Source organism: Lithobates pipiens, unplaced genomic scaffold (genome assembly GCF_037356315.1).
Source record: "Lithobates pipiens isolate NorthernLeopardFrog02 unplaced genomic scaffold, aLitPip1_a1.2 Scaffold_11, whole genome shotgun sequence".
Taxonomy (NCBI): Eukaryota; Metazoa; Chordata; class Amphibia; order Anura; family Ranidae; genus Lithobates; species Lithobates pipiens.
This window is the reverse complement of record NW_027507696.1, coordinates 23,587,363-23,599,534: the sequence shown is the minus strand read 5'-3', so window position 1 is coordinate 23,599,534 and position 12,172 is coordinate 23,587,363. Positions and strand designations below refer to the sequence as shown.

At 39.6% G+C, this 12,172-nt stretch overlaps 1 protein-coding gene across 4 annotated transcripts in view; it reads left to right on the top strand.

Moving 5' to 3' along the window:
• SYK (spleen associated tyrosine kinase) overlaps positions 1-12,172 on the top strand; it is a 181,578-nt gene that overhangs the window by 113,354 nt on the left and 56,052 nt on the right. For 3 of the 4 annotated variants that reach the window (XM_077469867.1, XM_077469858.1, XM_077469877.1), the window contains 2 exons: positions 2,042-2,110; positions 7,236-7,317. In XM_077469867.1, coding sequence (XP_077325993.1) covers positions 2,042-2,110; positions 7,236-7,317 — 151 coding nt within the window. The remainder of the gene's footprint in view (positions 1-2,041; positions 2,111-7,235; positions 7,318-12,172) is intronic. The other variant, XM_077469884.1, reaches the window with a different exon arrangement.

The following is a 12,172-nucleotide window of genomic DNA, read 5'->3' as shown; positions in this document are numbered from 1 at the left end:
CAATGACGTAAAATGACCTACAGGTCTGCATTAATGATTGCTTTCTGTTTACTAAAATAACAAAAAAGGGCATAAGGCAGGCAATAAAAATGAGACCTTTCTATTGCTGTTTTTTTTTTTTTTATCAGTATGTGCAGATGTGATAAGAAGTAGCATCTTTGTATGTAAAGGGGTTGAATTATATTATAGACCTTTTTACATTAGAACATAACTGTGAGAGTGGTGATGTATTATGCATGAAAAAGTTTACTTTACTTAGGGTGTCTATAGATCCGGGGTCTCTAAACTTTCTAAACAAAGGGCCAGTTTACTGTCTTTCAGACTTTAGGGGGGCCAGATTAGTGCCAGTGGGAGAAAAAAATGTCCGGGAGACCAGTGGGAGTGAACAGTGCCCTATCTTTGGTGTCAGGGGGAGGATTAGTTCCTGATCACTGGTGTCAGTGGGAGGAATAGTGCTCCATCGTTGGTATCAATAGAAGAAATTCTGCCCCATCATTGGTGTCAGTGGGAGAAATTCTGCCCCGTTGGTAACAGTGGGAGGAGTTATGCCCTTTCGTTGGTGTCAGTTGGAGGAGTAGTGCTCCATTGTTGGTATCAGTGGGAGGAAAAGTGGCCTATCGTTGGTATCAATGGAAGGAATTATGCCACATCATTGGTGTCAATGGAAGGAATTATGCCCCATCATTGGCATCAATGGAAGGAATTGCACCCCTCCACTGGTGTCAGAGGGAGGATTGTTCCCTTTTGATGCTGTCAGTGGGAGCAATAATACCCTATTATTGTCAGTGACATGAATTATGCCCCATTCTTGTTGTCAGCAGATGGAATAGTACCCCAAGGGCCGGATAAAAGCAAGCAAAGGGCCACATCCAGCACCCTGGGCCACAGTTTGTAGACCTCTGCTATAGATGATCAGTTGTTTCACCAAAATCATCGGCAGTAAAAGATCAGCCTTTCTTAAACGATGTACCACAAAACCATAATCAGCTCCTTGACTCAACACATTTTGGATATGGATCACACATGTTCCAAAGTGTGTCAAATTTTTAAACAGAATGCCTACTCATTTGCAAGCAAAAATCTTGCTTTTCCAAATTGACCATAATTTAGGATTGGGTATTTGAAGTGAACACAGCTTTTTCATATTTACCAAGATCAGTGCTATACTCTTTTTGTAAATCAATCATTATGACCCATACACACTATCAGATTTTATGCTGATTTTTTCCTTCAGGTTTACCAAAACCATGTAGTGCAAGGGCCTGCCTGATTGCATACAAATTGAAACTCCTAATGTTTGACTGTGTACTATATGGTTTTGGTACGGGAATGAAGGAAAAACTGATACATGCATACCCCACTTTTAAGTACACAATGAGGTTTGTTTACTAAAGCTGGAAAGTGCAAAATCAGGCTCACTTCTTCATAAAAACCAATAAACTTCTAACCCCAACTTGTTCAATTAAGCTTCGTTAATAAAACCTGGAAGCTCATTGGTTTCTATGCAGAAGTGAGCCTGATTTTGCACTTTCCAGCTTTAGTAAATAAACCCAGTTGCGTACTTAAAAGTGGGGTATGGGGCTTAATGAGGGTTCAATTTCACCTCATTGCTCCACGTGACGCCTGTAATCTCTTGCATTGTATGCTTTTATCCAGCCACCCTTACTTATTAACAGAACTATACTGATCTGTGTACTTATAAACAGTTGACAGAATTTAAAAGCAATATGGTTAGTATAGCTACGACACAACATCCCCACCTCTCACAAACATATACACAACTACACTACTGCAAGTAGTTAACATATATAGGTAAGGGAAATAATAGTACAGTTAAAGAAAAAGAGATTCTGAAACATACATCTAGCAGATACTTCCAGCAAAAAAAGCCACCCGTATCTGTCTACAATGTTAACCCTAAAAAATCGATTGTTTTATCTCTTGTCTGTACATCACATTTAGATAGCGATAACATTGCATGTTCTGAAAACTTGTTTCTCATAGCCCATTTACTGACATGTGATGACATTGTGGTTTCTAGAATTGGTCAGCAGGTGGAATAATCGCAAGATTCAAATCCTACTCCTTTCCCAAGGCTGGCAGCAAAAAGGTGCACAGAACACGCTCTTCCAAAGCTTTGTTAATTATTGGCAGGCTTTTGGCTGCTTTGGGCGTACAGCTTACATTAAAGTAGCATTGCGGGTTTCACATTCCTAATTTGTGAATGGCATAAAGATTCAATTTAACATATAAAATATGGACCATTTCTAGAAAATGGTATTAAGAAGCACAATAGCTCCACATTAGTGCTTTAAAGTTCTTTGCATTTGATTATCTCCTGGTGTTAATGCTTTCCATGTAACTTTTCCAGCTGCAGTGCTTTCACTATAACAGTCCTGAAGTCACCAGAATTATCCTCATATTCATTACCTTGACCATGACCATGTCATCACCTCAAGCTGCGATTATACCATTCTCTGTGCTGTGCAGTATTGAATGGGTTATTGCCAATACTGCAAGTAATATAGCAACGGGGGATGATAAATTAGCTAGTTCTACTAAAGACTAATTGAAAACTATAGACCATGTAGAATACGAGAAAGCCAAAGTAAAGGTTCCATTTAGAGCAGCACATGGAGAACAAAACCTCTGAATGCAATGTAATTCAGGCTTTTATTTCACGGGCCAGCAATGCTGCTTTAATTGTCCTAATCTTGTGATGAACTTCTAAATCCTGCCAGCTTTGCATTTGTGACTCTCTAACATTTGGCTTAGAAAAGTATAATACAGCAAAATAAAGGTGTGTTTTTGTTTTCAGTATAATTAATGCAATTCTACTAAAACATGACTAATTGTGGATTAGTCAAACCAGAGTAAGTATTAAATGCAAATGTGAAAATGCATGGTTTGTATTTGATATTTGAGTGTAGTCGAATCTGAGGATACTGCTTTACTTAAAGAGAGCCTCGGTTCAGCTTAAAAACTTAAGGATTTACTTGATATTTTTTAAGTTACTTGTATGCTCCCCCCATCAGAGCAGAAGTGTCTGATAAACTGACTGCAAGACAGTCTTTTCTCCTGCCTAAAACTATTGCTGATTGCAGACATTCAAAAAAATCTGCTGTCAGGGTTTTTTTAAAAATAAAAAAAGTAAGTTTATTTTTTTAATTGACAGTTTTTTACTGTGAGCTCTCATCTCAAGCAGGAGACAGATCAATCTCAATGGGAACGTACAGTCTAGCACTGGGCTGACACTTTTTTTTGGCACAAGGATGAGTTTATTAAATTTGTTGTCCTATAAATCATACATTTGCAGTCTTATTGTTAATATAGCTGACACTTTTTACTCTGACAGGCAGAGAATGCAAGTAAAAAACAACACACACTCCTACTCTGTGAAAGAAAGCTCCACATTTATACAAAGTCGTTTAAAAGGCCCAAGGTTTTTTAATTTCATGCATTCTATGCATGCAGGTAAAAAAAACTTTTTGTGTGCAGAGGACTCCCCAGCCCCCCCCTCCAACACTCATCTGAGCCTCCTCTTGATCCAGTTATGTGCACAAGAGCTGAGCTTGTCTCGGGTCTCTTACTCCTCATTTGCTGGGACAGCAGTGGGAGCCATTGGCTCTTGCTACTGTCAATCACAGTCAGTGAGTCAATGAGGAAAGAGCTGGAGGGTGGGGGTGAGCTGCGGCTCTGTGTGTCTTATGGGGGGCAGAGAGAGGGGCCAGGAGTGAGCACAAACCAGTGCCCCCAGAGCAAGCAGGTTGCTATTGGGGGCACTGGCTGTAGAGGAGAAGCAAGGAACGCCGGTAGGGGACCCGAAAACAGGAGGATCGAGGCTGCTCTGTGCAATACCACTGCACAAAGCAGGTAAGTATGACATGTTTGTTATTTATAAAAAATTAACCTTTAATGTCACTTTAAGACTAAATATTCAGATTCATACAAATTCCCACAACCAAAAGGTTCTCTTTATGTTTGAAGAGTCCTTTATTTTTAAGTTGTTACATGTAAAAACATTCTACATATCAGATATCCACTAGTCAGTAAAACATAAATTCAGAAAACTGTAATTTGGTTAAAAATGATGATGTGATCATACATGTACAGGAGAAATACAGTTCCCTGAGTTGATAAATATCTGATTTAACCCCCCTGGCAGTATTCCTGAGTCTGGCTCGGGGTGAAAATTCAGCACCATTAGCGGTAACCCCAAGCCAGACTCGGGACTGCATCGCTGGATCCAGGATGAGTTTACTTACCTTGCCCCCTGGATCCAGCGATGTCCCCCCCCCCCCGCAGTCCGAGCGAGCCGTCCTCCACTCGATGTATCACATCGCCGGGATCCGTTCCCTGCGAGCGTTGCGACGCACGGGGACGGAGAATGGCGCCAAATTCAAAAAGTAAAACACACACATTACATACAGTATAATGTAATCTTACAGATTACATTGCTGTATGTAATTATTTCACATCCCCTTTGTCCCTAGTGTTCTGCCCAGTGCCCTGCATGCAGTTTTATATTATAAAAACTGTTCTTTATGCCTGGAAACTGGAGATTGTCCATAGCAACCAAAACTGTCCTTTTACATCAAAAGAGGTTTTAGACCATCTAGAAAACAGCGATAATAAATTAGAATCACTCGCAGAATTGAGGGATAGCGATTTGTGGGGAGATCCGTCATCAAATACTGAAAAGTAATGACAGTGACAATTCTGCAACTGAGCAAATTTCAGTGTTTTAGACTTGATTACATTATTGAATCATTTTTATTATTATTATATTATTATTTGGTATAATTATTTATAGTTACTTATTATATTATAATTTATGATTTAATTTTTCAAACTTTATCATACCTGGGATGTCTGCTAGACTCTGATTTGGACAGATTTAAGTGAGTTATTCCTAAGAATTACAGGACTACAATATAAAACGCCAAATTTTCATGCAAAATAATGATACCGCTTTCAGCACCTAAAATCTGAAATAATCGTACCACCAGGGAGGTTAAAAGAGGTAATCAGAGTTTGCATCATATGAATCCTAAATATGTATCCATCAAAAAGTTTGACATTCAGATACACAGCCAACGTAATACTTTGCTGCATTTGCTGGATAACATTAGTAGCTAAAGTAAAAAGTAGTACATATTGTACTAGATAAATGACCCGTCTGTAAATATAACCATAGCCATTGCTATGCAAGCTTTGCAACTAAACTGCGAAGGGAGACAGTATTCAGAGATAATGCTCTTATTGATGACTGCATAATGATTTATCCAAGTAACAGAAGCTTCTGACAAGTATATTAGTCATTTTTCCAATATTATCCAGATGAAGAAAAGTATCAAGAGTATTGACTAGTTCTATTAAAATTCCAGCATTCTTATCCAACTACAGAAATGGAATGTTTATTGACATTTCCTTCATGCACAAAAATGAGAGCAGTGAGCTTTATTGGCAGTGGCCCAGTCCAGATTTATTTGTGCCATACTTCTATGAAAGAATAGTTGGAAGCATTTACGTAATGACATATTTAAGTCTAAAATTCCATCAATTTGTCTTTAGAAAGAATAATCTGCAAGCACATAAATGTTCCACATACTGAAATTAGTACATAAGGGGTTGATTTACTAAAGGCAAATAGACTGTGCACTTTGCAAGGTGCAGTTACATTCTGCAAGTAGAGTTGCTCCAGAGTTTAGTAAATGAGTTAAAGCTTCACTTTGCAAAGAATACCCAATCACATGCAAATAATTTTTTTTTTAAATGCATTTTTGCTTGCACATGTTTGGATGGAAGTCAGCAGAGCTTCTGCTCATTTACTATGTTTTGGAGCAACTGGACTTGCAAAGTGCAGAGTGCAACTGTGAAGTACACAGTTGATTTGCCTTTAGTAAATCAACCCCAGTGTTTTATCCTCTATTATCCTCTATTATTATTTAATTACTTCTCATGCAGAGGCAGTGCAGCCATTCATGAAGGGCACAGGGGCGTGCTCTTTATAAATGGCCGCACTGTGAATGGCCGCACTGAATGGCCGCACTTAATGAATGGCCGCACTGTGCCCGGCCCCCAATCTACATGCAGAGCATAGGACACATGGATTCCAATGTTTTTTTTTTTTTTGAAGCACATCATTAAAAGCTGAGGCTCTAATTGGCTTCAAAAAGGATGGGCTCCTAAGACCCTATTAGCCACAAGTCCTAATTGGCTGGGAGGAAAGACGTCCGGCAGGACTCGGGAAGAGACGTGGGGGGGGGAAGCTGCAGAAGCTGCGACCTGGATGGGGTTAGAGCAGGGCTGGCGGGGGGCCATAACTATGGTATATTTTTATGTGCATTGATAGCATTCTGCAATGCATATAAATTGAATCATGACCACTGTTAATTATACAATAAATGTGACAAAATTAAATATATTGCAGTCCATGCTGTTTTTTATTGTAAAAATAAAAGCACATCATGCTCAGTACTTTACACTGACCTGTTATACTACAATTGTTAAGCAGCCAAACATGTTTTCTAGTTTGTGATAGCGTAGGTAAGGGTTAGGAGTCAGGAGCATAAAATACAGTGTAGTGCAGGAGTTCTTTCTCATCAGTTCTTTCATTGCTTCCTCTATTCAGCACTGCTTTAGTGCCAGACCACGGTTAGCTTCTCCCTCTAACGCGGCACTATCCTGCTTCCCACCACACACAAGCACAGATTGAGCAACGTGCTGAATTGCCTTGGAGTGGGAGAAGGCTCTGAACTGCCTCAGGATTTGCTTACGAATGAGCTATCATAGCATTTGTATATAAATTAATTGTGGGTACAATGTAACAGGGTAGGGCTGCTGGGCAGAGGTATGTATTCACACAGTTTCTTGACCTAGCATTTTATCATACATAATAAAATACCATGAACACTTCTAAACACCTCAAAAGTGCTTTTACATCTAGAGGAGAACGTTATTCAGCTTAAGGGAACCCAATATTCAAATGGAAGTGCCTGTGACTTATCTGACAAGGCTCATTGAGATACTTAAAATTCTATTGGTTTGCATAAGTTTTTCATGCACTCTTTAGTGAATGGGTGTGAGTACCTAATGGCTTTAAACTGTTATCACAGTCATAAAGTGGTTCTTACTGGCCTAAAATGTCTAAAGATATATGCAGTTATCCTATTACTGTTCTCAAGTCTAGGTCGTTACTGAGTAAAATTCTCTGTTTTCTGTAATCATTACAGCAAAGTTTGGCCGAAGTTAGTCGTCATGGCAGCGTTTCTTCAATAAATGCATATGTTTCAAGACCAAAACCAGGTGAAAGAGGTAAGCTAGACAAATGTGTTATTTCAAAAAAAAAACTATACATGTAAAAAAAATAATAATCATGCCTATAGTAGTTGAACAGTCGGAAGCAGAGATGAATAAAAAGACACAAGAGTTAATGCAACTAGTAGTGAAAGCATTTGCACTGTCATGTATATTGAATGATTTTCACATAACTCTAAGCCCCTGTACACACGGTCGGAGATTCTGCCAACCAAATCCGTCGGATTTTGCCCGTCGGATTTAGTCCGACGGATTGTGTCCGAAACTGTTGCATACACACGGTTGGGCCAAGTTGGCGAAAAATCCGATCTTTCAGAACGTGATGACGTAATTTCGTTACGATGGGACTACATTCAGGCTAGTAGCCAATAGCTTTGATGTAGGAATTTGATCTGAGCATGCGTGGCACTTGGTCCGATCAAAATGCTATACACATGATCGGATTAGGTCCGACCGCCCCAGTTGGTCGGGAAATATTTCCCACATGTTGGAAAATTGGGTCGGACGGAGATTCAGACGGAATCAGTCCGATGCATACCACACACAGTTGGATTATCTGACGACACGGTCCGATAAGACGCATTCCAACAGATTCTCCGACCGTGTGTACAGGGCTTAATGCTGCATTCACACAACCGGGCTTTCCGTCAATATAAACTCTGACGGTCTTTCCGACTGAGTTTCCGATGGAGTTCTGACCGAACGGACTTGCCTACACATGATCATACCAAAGTCTGTTCATTTCAAACGCGATGACGTACAACGGGACTAGAAAAGGAAGTTCAATAGCCAGTAGCCAATAGCTGCCCTTGCGCTTATTTGGTCTGCCGGACCAGCATACAGGCGAACGATAGGAATTGATTCCGATCGGAATTGAGATTTAAAGCATGTTCTATTTCTAGGTCCGTCAGACTTTTTTTAAAAAAAAGTCAGCTGAAGCCCACACAAGATCGGAATATCCGATGAAATGATTCAGTCTGACCTTTTCTGACGAAAAGTCTGGTCGTGTGTACGCAGCATTAATGGTACTGCCAAAGTCAAAGTTGTAACAAAAGTCATATTCTATCAGTATTATATGTTTTCTTAACGCATATAACATCTCACAAAAGTGAGTACACCCCTCACATTTTTGTAAATATTTTATTATATCTTTTCATGTAACAACACTGAAGAAATGACACTTTGCTACAATGTAAAGTAGTGAGTGTACAGCTTGTATAACAGTGTAAATTTGCTGTCCCCTCAAAATAACTCAACAAACAGCCATTTACGTCTAAACCGCTGGCAACAAAAGTGAGTACACCCCTAAGTGAAAATGTCCAAATTACGCCCAATTAGCCATTTTCCCTCACCAGTGTCATGTGACTCGTTAGTGTTACAAGGTCTCAGGTGTGAATGGGGAGCAGGTGTCTTAAATTTGGTGTTATCGCTCTCACTCTCTCATACTGGTTACTGGAAGTTCAACATGGCACCTCTTGGCAAAGAACTCTCTGAGGATCTAAAAAAAAGAATTGTTGCTCTACATAAAGATGGCCTAAGCTATAAGAAGATTGCCAAGACCCTGAAACTGAGCTACAGCATGGTGGTCAAGACTATACAGCGCGTTCATCAGGACAGGTTCCACTCAGAACAGGCCTCGCCATGGTCGACCAAAGAAGTTGAGTGCATGTGCTCAGCATCATATCCAGAGGTTGTCTTTGTGAAATAGATGTATGAGTGCTGCCAGCATTGCTGCAGAGGTTGAAGGGATCATCAAACTGGTCTGCATGGCTGTCATCCCAAAGGGAAGCCTCTTCTAAAGATGATGCACAAGAAAGCCCACAAACAGTTTTCTGAAGACAAGCAAACTAAGGAAATGGATTACTGGAACCATGTCTTGTGGTCTGATGATTGAGAAGAATGGGTATAGATCGTGTTGTGCATTGGTAGGGTGTGGGCAGAAGGAAAGAATTTGTTTCCAAAAGTCCGTACCCAGATTGGAAAAAGGTGGTGATGAGCCCTTTTATGGGCTTGGGCTGCTACCTTGGTGTGCGTACTTCCAGTCGACTCTGCATTTAATGTGTAATTTTCTGCCTCTGAACACACAGCCAGTGCTGAGGTCTTCTTATTGTCCAGATCCATGTGGCAAAGGCACCCTCCAACAGGATCATTCCACAACTATTTTTACCAGCATCCCTGATGAAGGGGAAGTCTCTAGTCCCCCAAAAAGCGTTGGCATCTTTTTATTGCTGAAACTTCAAATAAAATACAAATTATTTACCTCTTTGATCACCGGCCGCTCCTTTATCCTCATTTCTTCTACATTACCTGTGGTCTGTTGAGACCATGATACACTTATTTAGTTCAGATGGTGTCAAGCGTGTGTGGCGGCAACCAGGTGAGGAGTACAAAGACAAGTGTGTGTTACCTACAGTCAAGCATGGTGGTGGGACTGTCGTGGTCTGGGGCTGCATAAGTGCTGCCAGCACTGGGGAGCTACAGTTCATTGAGGGAACTTTGAATGCCAACATGTACTGTGACATACTGAAGCAGAGCATGATCCCCTCCCTTCAGAGACTGGGCTGTAGGGCAGTATTCCAACATGATAACAACCCCAAACACACCTCCAAGGTGACAACTGCCTTGCTAAAAAGCTGAGAGTAAAGGTGATGGACTGGCCAAGCAAGTCTCCAGACCTAAACCCTATTGAGCATCTGTGGGGCACCCTCAAAGGGAAGGTGGAGGAGCGCAAGGTCTCTAACATCCACAAGCTCTGTGATGTCATCATTCAGCAGTGGAAGAGGACTCCAGTGGCAACCTGTGAAGCTCTGGTGAACTCCATGCCCATGAGGGTTAAGGAAAATGCTGGAAAATGATGGAGGCCACATAAAATATTGACTCTTTGGGCCCAATGTGGACATTTTCACATAGGGGTGTACTCACTTTTGTTGCCAGTGGCTTAGACATTAATGGCTGTGTGTTGAGTTATTTTGAGGGAATAGCACATTTACACTGTTATACAAGCTGTACACTCACTAGTTTGCATTGTAGTAAAGTGAGGGGTATACTCACTTTTGTGAGATACTGTTTTTTTTTTTTTACGAAAGGCAAATCCATTTTGCACTACAAGTGCAAAATACAAGTGCAAAGTGCACTTGAAATTGCACTGAAAGTGCACTTGGAAGTGTAGTCGCTGTAAATCTGAGGGGTATCTGAAATGAGGGGAAGCTCTGCTGATTTTATTATCCAATCATGTGCAAACTAAAATGCTATTTTTTTTTTATCTTCCTTGCATGGGATCTACAGCAACTGCACTTCCAAGTGCACTTTCAGTGCAATTTCAAGTGCACTTTGCGCTTGTAGTGCAAAGTGGATTTGCCTTTAGTAAATAACCCCCAATGCATATGGGTTTTTTTTTTTTTGCTAGTAAGAAAGTGGATACTCATTTTCAGTGATTTCAAAAACTAGGAAAATAATCTCACAGATTACTTGTAGTTTAGTAGTGGGGACAATTGCATTTATGCTGCACTGATATGTTCTAAATAAGCTACCTTTGGTAAGTGTTTCCAAAGTTTCGTTTTAGGTCCAAAGTGAACATAACCATCTAAGAGCACATAAATATCCATTCATGATCTAAACACCATAAGGCATTTCTGTCATATGTCCGCATCATAACATTAAATGTTAGTCTCAGCCAATTGTGTTTGCTTAAGACAATTGAATAAGAATCAGGAGAACAGCTTCTTTTTATTATTAGTTACAGTTCTTCACTAAGCAAAACTGTTTCTGATATTAGATGCTGTTTCTGGGGAACCAAACCCAGAGGAGAAAAAGCAATAAAATCATAATCAGGGAGAAAGCGCACCCTGCCTTCAAATATCACAAGTATCAGCAACTAGAATAATTAGAGATTTGTATGCTTCTCCAAAAATATAAAATTAAATAGAAAAATATATACAGCAAAAAAAAAAAAAAATCCAAAGTAACCATTGAAAATACATCCATATACAGTAGATAGATAGATAGATAGATAGATAGATAGATAGATAGATAGATAGACCTTTCTTGATCGATTATTACTTAAAAAATACAAAACCCCAAATAATATAAACATAAACAAAACTACATTAATCATATTTCACTTTGACCACTACAATTATATACATTCAGCAAAGAGCTGCCACCTCTATCACAAATGGACACAAACAAGGTGAAGTAAATTATGTAATTATTTCTCCAATAGTTTTTCAACAACATCCACATAATAGATATGATTACAGGACAGGATCCATGCTTCAGTATAGCTGATGTAGTGTGTTGTTAAAAGGATAAACACTGCATGCAGATTATAAAGTCAATCCAACAAGGCAATATAATTCACAGTATTAGAGACATGGGTCATCTTAATGGTAAGCCCCAAGGGCTATAACCAAAGCCTAAGCTTGGTATATTTCCTTCATAGACTGAATTCTCTTAGGGCACTCCTCCAATAAAGTAAATTCACGCTAAAGATGCTGAAGGGAAACTAAGGCTTGATTCACACCTATACCATTTCAGTACATTTTCAGTTGTGCAAAAACCCACTACAGTCCATTTAACATGGTTTCCTATGGGTCATGTTAACAATTGTGTGTTTTCCACCAGTGTGTTTTTTGGGTCAGGGACTTTTTTCCCCATAACAGGTTGTGTTTAGGTTCCATAGACTTTAATTAAAATGCCTCTATAGAGATCACAGACAGCAATACGAATCTGACTGATCTATTCAAGGACAAAAACATTTTTTGGATTGAGTTCGGCCATAAATGCCTTATCATAATATGTTACTGTAATCTATACAATATATACTGTATGCATATACACACACCGTCCACTT